The 12,166-nt window shown below is 45.5% G+C and overlaps 1 protein-coding gene across 1 annotated transcript in view; it reads right to left on the bottom strand.

Moving 5' to 3' along the window:
* The window catches only part of rspo4 (R-spondin 4), a 40,049-nt gene that overhangs the window by 3,279 nt on the left and 24,604 nt on the right, over nt 1-12,166 (bottom strand). The window contains exon 4 of the mRNA XM_052031685.1: nt 6,103-6,291. Within this exon, the coding sequence (XP_051887645.1) occupies nt 6,103-6,291 (189 nt within the window). The remainder of the gene's footprint in view (nt 1-6,102; nt 6,292-12,166) is intronic.

Here is a 12,166-nt window from a genome sequence, read left to right as displayed (position 1 = left end):
AGATTTTGAGGGGGATTGAGAACATGGATGCAGAGGAGGCATTCCCCCTAGTTGGTGAGGGAGGGGTGCTAGAACCTGGGGGGCATGTCTTCAGAAAAAGGAGCTGCCCATGTCAGACAGAGATGTGGAAGATTCTCCTCTCTCAGAGGACTGCGAATCTTGGAGCTCTCTACCTCTACTCTGTAGCAGAACTGTTCATTTTATGTAGTCATTGAATACATCCAATGTGATTGACAGACACGGAGACTGAGGGGTATGAGGTGAGACAGGGAAAGCTGTGTTGAAGCCAAACGTGGACCAGCGTTAACATTAGATGGTGGAGCAGGTTTGAGGGGCCAACAGGCCCATGCCTAATGCTTGATTCTTAGGTTCTTAGAAGCTCAGGTAGGCACCTTGGTCGGCATGGATGAGTAGGGCCAAAGGGCCTTTTTCCGTGTTGTATAACTCTATGATTCTTAACTGGTGTAGAATCCAGAGTTACAGGGAAACAGGAATTGTGAATATAGCTTGGCAGCCATGCTTAGTGGAATGAATTTCCAGGCAATCTTTAGTTTCAGACAAGGGTTATTTATAACTATTCCCTAAGAAAGGTCCTCTACTGAACCGGGTAAACAAGCAAATAAGTGATTCTAAAAATGATCGCAGTCTGACCACAGCCCAGGACTAACCTGCAATAATTCTGAAATGGCAGTTCCAAAACTCTGAGTTTATCACAATTAAAACATTCAGGAAATATTCCCCACAGAACCACTTGCATAAACTGGCCATTAAAAGTAGCCAAGACCTCCCCTGCATCTGACAGTAAATTACATCCTACTTAAATCTGGCTATTAAATGGATATATAAAAAATCTGGAGCAGAAAGAATATTTAGACATTTCTGCAGAGTCTTTTTTGAGGATTTTGGGAGAATCTACTTAAGGTGACCTACCATTGACACATCCACGAACACGTTAAATCACTTCCTAAATCATAGGTGAAATCTCTCTCAGTGTAGACACAGTTGTGATGGAGGAAACAGGACAGCCAATTTGTACTCAGCAAGCTCCCACGAACAGCAGTGATAACACCAGATCACCTTCTTGTAGATGTTGGCCCAGGGGGAACTATTAGCCAGAACATCAAGAGAACTCCTCTCTGTTCTTTTCTGAAATAATACCACACAGTCCATCTACACACAGGGGCAGACTGTTCTGCGTATCTGTGTGGGGTGATCTTGGAGGACAGGAGAGTCACATGGTGTGTCTGTTCTGTAACAGTGATGGAGATTGGAACCCATAGTCTGCTGCAGGACAATACTCACCGTGTATGCAGATTAAGTCTTTTGCCTCGTAAATAAACCACAGCAGCTTTAGACGGATTTGGTCAGTGTCTTCATACATTTCCAAAAACATTTTACATTTACTGGAGGGAACAGATAGGGCCTGAAGCCTCTTTGTTTAGTTGGATACACAAGATTCTATGTACATAACTATGCATTAAGAACTAACCCTGATATCATCATCAAACCTGCTGACAAGGGTGGTGTAGTGAACTATCTTGCAGGGACCAAATGTTAGCTCTCAGACATATTTTCATATCACCCTATGGAGGTTCAGCTTGTCACTGAACACTCTAACAAACTTCTACAGACGCACTGTTGAAAGCATCCTCACTGGTTGCATCACGATCTGGTATGGCAACTCGAATGCACAGGAATGTAAAATGCTGCAGAGAGCAGTGGACTCAGCCTATACATCCTTCCCCACCATCAGTGGTATCTCAAGAAGGCAACATCCATCATCAAAGATGCCCACCATCTGAGCCATGCCATCTTCTCGCAGCTACCATCGGGCAGGAGGTACAGAAGCCTGAAGTCCCACACCGCCAGGTTCAAGAACAGCTACTTCCCTTCAAACATTCAGTTCTTGTACCAACTGGTAAAACCCTAATCACTACAATTTAGCAACACTATGACCACTTTGACCACTTTGCAATAAAATGGACTTTGTTTTTTTGTTCTATTTGCGTTTTTTCTTGTAAAAATTGTGTATAATTTATGTTTAATTTATGTTTTTCTTGTGAATGCTGCTTATATGACACTATGTGCCTGTGATGCTGCTGCAAGTAAGTTTTTCATTGCACCCATGCATACATGTACTTGTGCAGATGACAATAAACTTGACTTTGACTTTGGACCATGACCCTGCCATCAAGTATCAGGCCATTAGCTCCCAGACAGTCAAAGACCTCTTCTCCCCAGTCTCCAGCCTTGTTTTGCCCCACACTTGCTTCTACCTCCATCCCAAGATCCACGAGCGGGGCTGCTGGAGCAGACCCATTGTTTCCATGTGCTCTGGCTCTTCCCACCTTAACTTTATCCTTTCTCCTCTGGTCCAGTTCCTTCCCACTTACATCTGGGACACTTCTGATGCCCTCACCATTTTGATTCCGATTCAGAGTCAGATTAGTTTATTGTCATATACACAGGGTGCGGTGAAATTCTTTGCTTACATGAAGCTCACAGAGTGAACAGTACACATGGTGATAGTAATCACAACAATAAATACAGTGATGAATGCAAAACAGCAGAATGGTGCCAAGATTGTCATGCAATCTGAAGTTGTGCAAAAAGAAATGCTAAAGTGACAACAACGGAATAACTGAGAGAGGGGAAGTTAAGAGTCTGAGAACATGGCAGCACCACCAGGAAGGGGGTGTGAAAGAGGTGATTGGTTCAGATTTCCGATAGCAGTGGGGAAGAAGCTGTTCTTGAGTCTGGTTGTCCATCCTTGATCCGACAGTTTCCAATTTCCTGGTCCCAACCAGTTCTCCTTCACATAGACACACAATTCCTCTACATCTTCTGCCCATACCAGCAGGGTCTGGGGACCTTCTGTTTCTCCTGTGTCCAGACACCCAACCAGTTCCCCACCGCCAACACTTACTCGCTTGGCTGAACTCATATCGAACAACCCCTCCTTCAACTCCACTCACTTTCTCCAGATCCCAGGTGTAGCTGTGGGCACCCACATGGGCGCAAGCCCTGCCTGTCTTTTTGTGGGATACGTGAAGTAGCCTTTGCTTCTGTCCTACTCAAGGCCCCTCCTTAACTTTTTTTTCCAGCACATTGGATTGTATTGGAGCTGCTTCCTGCACACTTACTGAACTGCATTACTTTTGCTGCCAATTTCCACTCCGGCCTCACCTACACCTGGTCCATCTTTGACTCTTCCCTTCCCTTTCTGGATACCTCCATCTCCATCTCAGGGGATAGGTTAGTGGCAAACAGACTCCCACAGCTAGCTCAACAACTTCTTCCTACCCTGCCTCCTGTGAGTAACTCCATTCTCCAACTTCCTCCATCTCCATTGTATTTGCTCCTCTGAGGGACTTTCCACACAGGTGCACCTGAGGTACCTTCCTTGGAATGGGTTTATCATTGTCACATGCATCAAGATCCAGTGAAAAACTTAGTTCTGCATGCCATCCATACAGATCATTTCAAAACATAAGGGTAGTACAAGGGAAAACAATAACAGAATGCAGAATAAAGTGTTACAATTACAGAGAAAGGGCAGTGCAGGCAGGCAATAAGGTGCAAGGGCCATGAACCTGGTTTTCCCTCCATCATAGTTGACAGAGCCCTTGACTGCATCTCACCTATTTCCTGCAACCCCACTCTCACCACCCCTCCTGCTAGAAAGAGCAAGGGTAGAGTTTCCCTGGTCCTCACCTTCCACCCAACCTGCATTCAGTTCCCATCAACTTCAACAAGAATTCACCACTAGACATATCTTCCCCTCACCTTTCAACATTTTGAAGGGAGTATTCTCTTTGCAACTCCCTGGTCTGCTCTTCTATCCCCATCAACCATTCCCCTTCCTGCGGCACTTTCCCGTGTAATCGCCTGTCCTTTCACCCCCTTCCCTTCTCACCACCAAGGGACTGAACAGTTTTTCCACGTGAAGTGGCAATTCACTTACACCTGTTCCAATCTTGTGTACTGCATTTGTTGCTCACAACGTGATCTCCACTACACTAGAGAAACCAAACTCAGATCGGGCGGCCGCTTTGCGGAGCACCTGCGTTGAGTCCGTAAAGGCAACTCTGAGCTCTCCGTTGCCTATCACTTTAATTTTCCATCCCATCCCACTCCGACCTTCCTGGACAGTTATAATGAGGCCCTCTGTAAGCTTGAGGCCCAGCACCTCAGCTTCTGTCTCAGCACATTGCAGCCTTCTGGACTTAATATTGAATTCTACAACTTCAGATAACTTGTTTACTCTGTCTGTAGCAGAACTGTTTGTTCTCTCTCTTTCTCCCTCTCCCCCTCCCCCTCTCTAAAACTGCACTGTTTAACTCATCAAACAGAGGACAGCACCTCCTTACAGCAAGCCTGGCCCCACCCTAGCATAGATGTTCCCTTTGTCTTATCCACCCCCCCCCCACCAATCTTCTCTGTAACTTCTTTTGTCTCTTTCCCAGTTTTGATGAAGGGTCTTTGACCCGAAATGTTAACTGTCTTCCTCCCTCCACAGATGCTGCCTGACCTGCTGAGTCCTTCCAGCATTTTCTGTTTTTATATGAGATTTCTAAACATCCACAGCTCTTTAAAAGAAGAGATTCCACCCCAACTCTGTCTTAAGTGGGCAACCCCTTACTCTGAAACTATGCACATACTTCTAGATTCCTCACGAGAAAAAACATCCTCTCAGCACCCACCCTTCAGAATCTTATCAGCTTCAATGAAGCCATCTTTTATTCTTCTAAACACCAATGGCCTGACCCAACTTGCTCAATTATCCTTCATAAGACAATTCATTTGAAGAGTTAACCCAGTGAACATGGTGGAAGTACATTCCTCCTTACGGCGACTGTCATAAGAGAATGTGAATGTGAGGTGTGCTCTCATTGATTGTCTGTATAGATGTGGCAAGACTTCCATCCCTCCTTCTTGCAACAAAGGACAACATCCCATTTCTCACCCTATTGCCGTACTTACAGGCTAGCTTTCTGTGTGTCGTGAGTGGCATTAGTTTGAATAGGAAACTATGAAAGAACATAACAACAGCTTTAGAGCTATAACAATCACATTGGAAGCTATAGAGAAGGTGCAGAGGAGATTTACCAGGATGCTGCCTGGATTGGACAGCATGTCTTCTGAGGAGAGGTTGAGTGAGCTAGGGCTTTTCTCTTTGGAGCAACACAGGATGAGAGGCGACTTGATAGAGGTGTATAAGGTAATGAGAGGGACAGATAGAGTGGACAGATAGAGTGTAAAAGCACCTTTTTCCCAGGTCGGCAATGGCCAATACCAGAGGACATCCGTTTAAACTGAGTGGAGGATAGTTTAGGGGAGATGTCAGAGGTAGGTTTTTCACACAGAGTGGTGGGTGCCTGGAACGCACTGCTGGGGGTGGTGGTAGAGGCTGATACAATAAGGACAGTTAAAAGACTCTTAGATGGCACATGGATGTAAGAAAAATGGAGGGTTATGGGCTGTGTAGGTGGGAAGGGTTAGATTGATTGTGGAGTAGGTTTATATAGGTCGGCACAACATTGTGGGCTGAAGGGCCCGTACTGTGCTGTTCTATAACAGAAAAGATGGAGGGGTGCTGATGGGTTAGGATGTGCCTTGGTCCTGGATGTAAAGACTGAGCTTCATAGACCCATACAGCACGGAAAAGGAACATTCAGCCCACTGCATTCACACCAACCATCAGGCTCCCAAATGCACAAATCCTCCGGTAAATCCCATCTTCCCATCTCGTGTCCCCATCCAGTTCCCTCCCCTGATTCACCTGACACTCACCTACACAACTAGGGGTATTCACAACTAGGCAACTAACTTACCAAACAGCACATCATTGGGACGCGGGAGGAAACTGGAGCATCCAGGGGAAACCCACACGGCCACAGGGAGAACGTGCAAACTCCACAAAGACAGCACCCAGGGTCAGGATTGAGCCCGGCCTTTGGAGCTGTGATGGCAGTCCCACTGTATGGATCAATTGTCCTTGATTATCTGTAATTTTACTATGTGACTCTGGTAATGTAATTTATTGTGCACAACAGTCCAACCGTTCCAGGAAGGAATCACAAGTCTGTTTAAGCATCTTACCTCCGGGGCAGTGTCTTTTCTTTATTCTGCACTTCCTTGACATTGTCAGGGCGACACAGGGCTCAGAACGATTCAATGAGGGTGAGAGCTCTTGCCGTGACCTGGACTCAGACCCCCACTTGTAGCCACAAGTCCGCTGGTTCCTCATGCAGGGACTCCACTCACTCCATGGCCCAACTTTGCATCCATCTAAGGAAAAGTCAGAGAACCGGCAAAATAATCACCAGATACCTGCCATCCCAAGAGGACTTGGTTGTGGTGCTGCCAATGGTGACAAGGTAGGTCTGTTTCCTCAGGCTACAGAGTCTAAAACTGGGAGCACAGCCTCAGGGTGAGGGGTTTATGGCCGAGATGTGTGGCGCTGCAGGTAGAGCTGCTGCTTCACAGCTCCAGTGATCCCAGGTTCAATCCTGACCTCTGCCACTGTCCGTGTGGAGTTTGCACGTTCTCCCTGTGGCCAAGTGGGTTTCCCCCGGGTGCTCCGGTTTCCTCCCACATCCCAAAGACGTGCTGGCAGATTGATTGGCCACTGTGAATGTGTAGATAAGCAGCACAAAGAAGTATCAAAGGGGAGATGCCGGGAGGTGAGAGAGAATGGATAACAGAAAAAGAAAGGGAGGACTAGAACTGATGGGATTGCTCTGCTGGGAGTCAGTATGAACCCGATGGCTGAATGGCCTCATTCTGTGTTGTGGCAAATAAATCAACTGGTTGGTCATAAGAACATAAGAAATAGGAGCAGGAGGAGGCCATCTGGCCCATCGAGCCTGCTCTGCCATTCAATAAGATCATGGCTGATCTGGCCGTGGACTCAGATCCACCTACCTGCCTTTTCTCCATAACCCTTAATTCCCTTACTGTGCAAAAATCTATCGAACTGTGTCTTAAATATATTTAATGAGGTAGCCTCTACTGCTTCCCTGGGCAGAGAATTCCACAGATTCACTGCTCTCTGGGAAAAGCAGTTCCTCCTCATCTCCATCCCAAATCTATTCCCCCAAATCTTGAAGCTATGTCCCCTAGTTCTAGTCTCACCCACCTGTGGAAACAACTTTCTTGCCTCTATCATATCTATCCCTGTCATAATTTCATGTGTTTCTATAAGATGCCCTCTCATTCTTCTGAATTCCAGCAAGTATAGTCCCAGGAGACTCAATCTCTCCTCACAGGCTAACCCCCGAGGAGAGATTGAGTCGCCTGTTCTCAAAAGTTGACCCCACATCACTGAGTGAGGCATTTCTTCAATGCAGCTGGCTAACCCAAATGATACCTTCAAAATAGACCAACGAGTATTTATCTGATGGGATCTTGCTGTGCATCAAATAGCTTCAGTGTTTCCTGCATTATTCTTCTTTGTAGGACGTCTCTGTAAATTACCCTAAATGTATGTGGGTGGGTGGGAGGAGAACCAGGGGGAAGTTGATGGGTATGAGAGAGAGAATGGGTTACAGGGAAATAAGTGGGGGAATAGGACTGATGGTATTCCTCTGAGAGCCAGCATAGACATGATGGGCCAAATGGTCTTTGCCTATAAGAAGACATGAAATAATATGAAATATATCAGAAGATTGAAGATCTTCAGAATTCTCCACACCAGGTTGAGAACTTTCCTGGCTGAGACCTATAGATTCTCGGGCTAAATTGGAGTTCTGGGGACTGGCTGGGAGGTGCTGCTGAGGCAGAGGATCTTATTACAGGATAGAACTGAATCCCGAGGGACTGAATGGCTGACTCTTACTTCTTATACAAGCTTAGAAGTTATTTAATTCTAACCAGCTCCTCGAGAGCCAGGTACAGAAACTTTTATTCAGACAGTCTTTATTACTAAGAAAGGGAGACTTGAATTTCTATAGAACCTTTGCCCTCACCATCCTATTCAGATACATCACAGCTTGGTATGGCAACTGCTCTGCCCGTGACCACAAGAAACTGCAGAGAATTGTGAACACAGCTCAGCACAGCATGGAAACCAGCCTCCCCTCCATGGACTCTATACCTCTCGCTGCCTCGGTAAAGCAGCCAGCATAATCAAAGACCCCTCCCACCCTGGTCATCCTCTCTTTTCCCCGCTCCCATTGAGCAGAAGATGCAAAAGCCTGAAAGCATGTACCACCAGACTCAAGGACAGCTACTATCCCACTGTTATGAGACTATTGAACGGTCCTCTGGTACAATAAGATGGTCTCTTAACCTCACAATCTACCTCACCTTATTGTCTACCTGCACTGCATTTTCTCCAGCCATTATCTTGCATTCTGTTATTGCAAGATCTGTAGGGATGGCATACTAAACAAAGCTTTTCACTGTATCCCTGTAATAAACTAATTACCATTAAACCAATGCCATAGTGCTTTAAGGCTAATGAAACATTGAAATGAAGTTAATTTGTAATGAAAGAAAAATAGCAGCCAATGTGCTTCCATAAATAGCAATGTGACAAGGAACCTGATTATTAACATCTTATCCAAAAGAGTGTCTCTAGCAGTGTGGCAATCCCTCAGTACTGTAGCGCAGTGTCGGTCTAGCCTGTGATCAAGTTCCTGGGGTGGGGCTTGAACCACAACCTTTTGACACAGAGACGAGAGTGAGCCAATGCTGGGATGTGTTTTTATGTGACTTGAGGTTGAAAATGTTTCATGCAGGAACTGCTATCTGGGGTGCACTGTGGAAGGAGATTGGAGAGTAATTTTCAGAAGGAAATGGAATAAATAAGGGGAGAAATTTGCAAGTTCTGGAGAAAGTAGCGGAGTAGGTCTAAATGGAACTCTTTCAGATGGCTATCACAGACAGGTTGGACTAAATATCCTCCCTCTGCTCAACTAATTCTCTGATTATATAATTTGGAATCTCTTCAACCAGAGCACTCGAAGTAATGGAGGGGCAGGAAGATTGTCTGCAACTGGAATCACTGAGGCAGGAAAGAGGTAGAAAGGTGAGGGCTAATGTCATGAAAGAGGTTTAAATAACTCATTTGATTCTCCTCGGGGTGAATAACTCACTCCGAAATTCCCTCTAACCTTTGGTAACCTTTCCCTCAGGTGGAAACACCTCCAGTTCTACCTCACCAAATCTCTTCATCCTTTCAAACGCTTTCTTTCAGGTCTCACCTTCCTGTTCTGCAGAAACTTTCCTAAGGCTGTTCAGATTTTCCAGATGATTGGAACCTCTTGGTTCTAGTTCTATTTTTGTGGATAAGAAAATAAGAAAAAAGGATCATATTTGGGCCACGACCCCTCAAGCCTGCACCGTCACTCAATGCAGTCATTGGTGACCTTCCCCAAGCCTCACCTCCTCCTGTGCCACTTCCCCAGAGCCCTCTATTCCCCACTTTCCAAAAATTTAGCTGTTTCCGCTTTAACAACCCCCAATGATCCAGCCTCAGCAACCCTCTGGGGCTGAGAATTCCAGCCTCTGTGAGAACAAGTTCTGATGGATACATCTCCATTTTAAAAGTGCCCATTTATCTTGTAACAGTAGCCCCCTGTTTGGGGTTCTCCACTAGTGGAAACATCTCCACATCTACTCTGTTGGGCCAATCAAGTGGGCTGATTTCAGATAGGTGGCATCGAGCTTCTTGAGTGTAGTTTGAGAGGATGGAGATACTTTGGAGCATCAGGAGGTGAGTCAGTCATCACATGAGAGCAGCCTCTGACCTGTTGTAGTTGTAGGGCTGTTCCAGTTAAGTTTATTGTCAATGTGACCCCCAGAATGTGATGGTGGGAGGGAGCAAGTGATGGTGATTAGGTGGTTAGACTTTCTCTTACTGGAAATTGCCATTTCCTGGCAGTTTTGTGCTGTGAATGCTGCATACCACTTATCAGCTCATGCCTGAAAATTAGAGTCATAGAGTCATACAGCACGGAAACAGGCCCTTCGGCCCAACTGGTCCTTGCCAACCAAAATGCCCATCTAAGTTGGTCCATTTGCCCATGTTTGGCCCATATCCCTCTAAACCATTCCTATCCTTGTACCTGTCCAAGTACCTTTCAAATGTTGTTAATGTACCTGCCCCAATCACTTCCTCTGGCAGCTCGTTCCATATACTTGGTGAAAAAGTTGCCCCTCAGGTTCCTATTAAATCTCTCCCCTCTCACCTTAAACCTATGCCCTCTAGTTCTTGATTCCCTAACCCTGGGAAAAAGCGTGTACTTGTTCACCCTCTCTATGCTCCTCATAATTTTACACACTTCTAAAAGATCACCTGTCATTCTCTTATGCTCCAATGAAAATAATCCCAACCTGCTCAACCTCTCTCCAGTCCCTCGAGTCCTGACAACATCCTCGTAAATCCCCTCTGCACTCTTTCCAGTTTAATGGCATCTTTCCTATAGCAGTGTGATCGAAACGGAACACAATATTCCAAATGCGGTCTCACCAATGTCTTGTACAACTGCAGCATAACATTCCAACCTCTGTACTCAGTGCCCTGACTGATGAAGGCCAGCATTCCAAAAGCCTTCTTCACCACCCCATCTACCTGCGATGCCTCTTTCCAGGAACCATGTACTTGTATTCCTAGGTCTCTCTGTTCTACAACACTCCCCAGGGCCTTACTGTTCAGTATGAAAGTTCTACCCTCATTTGTCTTCCCAGGTTTGCCGAGGTTTTGCTTCACACAAGCCTGCCTCATCCTCTGAGGAATTGCAAAGGGAATTGAACATTGTCCATTCGTCAGCAAATATCCAAACTTCTGAACTTATGATGGGGGAAGGTCATAGATTAAGAAACTGAAGATGGTTGGGCCTAGGGCACTACCCCGATGAACACCTGCAGTGATGTCCTGGGGCTGGGATGATTGACCTCCAACAACCATACGTTATGGTATGACTCCAGTGGAATGTTTCCAGGACTCTGCCTGAAATGTCTCTGTGGCAAGGAGTTCCAAAGACTCACAACCCTCTGAAGAAATTCTTCCTCATCACAGTCTTAAATGTTTTCCCCCTTATTATGAGACCATGCCCTTTGGTTCTGGACTCTCCCATGAGAAGAACTATCCTCTTTGCATTTACCATCTAGCCCCTAAGAATCTTCTGTGGTTCATTCTTCTAAACTAAACGAGTCCTAACCTGTTTAACCTTTCCTTGTCAGACAATGCCTCCATATCCAGGATTATCCCAGTGAAACTTCCCTCAATCGCCCCCGATGAAATAATATCTTTCCTTAAATTAAAGCAATCATTTCACCTCTGGAATTCAGTTCTTTGGTCCATGTGTGTGGACCACAATGATGCTGGAGGCAATGATCCAGGCAAAATCCAAACTGAGCATCGGTGAGCAGGTTGTTAAGTGCCACTCGCTGGTAATTTTGAGGACACTTGCAATCACTTTGTTGATGATTGAAAATAGACAGATAGGGTGGTAATGAGCCGGATTAGATCTGTTCTGCTTTGTGCACACTGGACATACCTGGGCAATTTTCCAAAATGTTTGTTGGATGCCAATTTTGGAACTGTACCAAAACAGCTTGGCTAGAGATGCAGCTTGTTTTTTTGGATGCTATGAACCCACTAGTCCAGGGTGAATTTAATGCATGGGTCACAAATAGGGGAAGTCACTGAATTAAACTCAATCTTACAACAATCTCAAGGCTCAAAGTCTTTACAATCTAAATTGAAAAGGTCTTCAAAAATGTTTCATCAATTTCCACTGAATATCCAGCTATCATAAATCCACAGAATAAAACACTGTATGAGCCCTACAATGGGCCAGGTGAATTACTGATGAAAGAAACTCTGTGCTCCACTAAAAAAATTGATATAAACATTGGCACAGTTCAATGGAACTTTACTCCCTCGGTCATTCTGGATTGGGAGCTCTGGAGAAAGGCTTGAATCTAAATACTGGGCCAGGGTGGACAAAACCTTGTGTCCAACCCATGCTGTCCCTGTGCTGGCAGTGATTGACGGGACAAGGTAGAGGGAGCTTTACTCTGAATCTAATTGGTCTGTCCCTGCCCTGGGAGTGTGGGGCAGGACTGTGCAGAGGCAGATTTACGGTGTTGGAACAGGGTAAGAGTGGAATTATCTCAGAAGTTATTGTTTTTCTTTCTGATTTCCAGTAGTTTT

The sequence above is a fragment of the Pristis pectinata genome, chromosome 16, assembly GCF_009764475.1.
Source record: "Pristis pectinata isolate sPriPec2 chromosome 16, sPriPec2.1.pri, whole genome shotgun sequence".
NCBI classification, from domain to species: Eukaryota; Metazoa; Chordata; class Chondrichthyes; order Rhinopristiformes; family Pristidae; genus Pristis; species Pristis pectinata.
The sequence above is the reverse complement of the archived record's forward strand: the minus strand, read 5'-3'. Positions and strand labels throughout refer to the sequence as shown.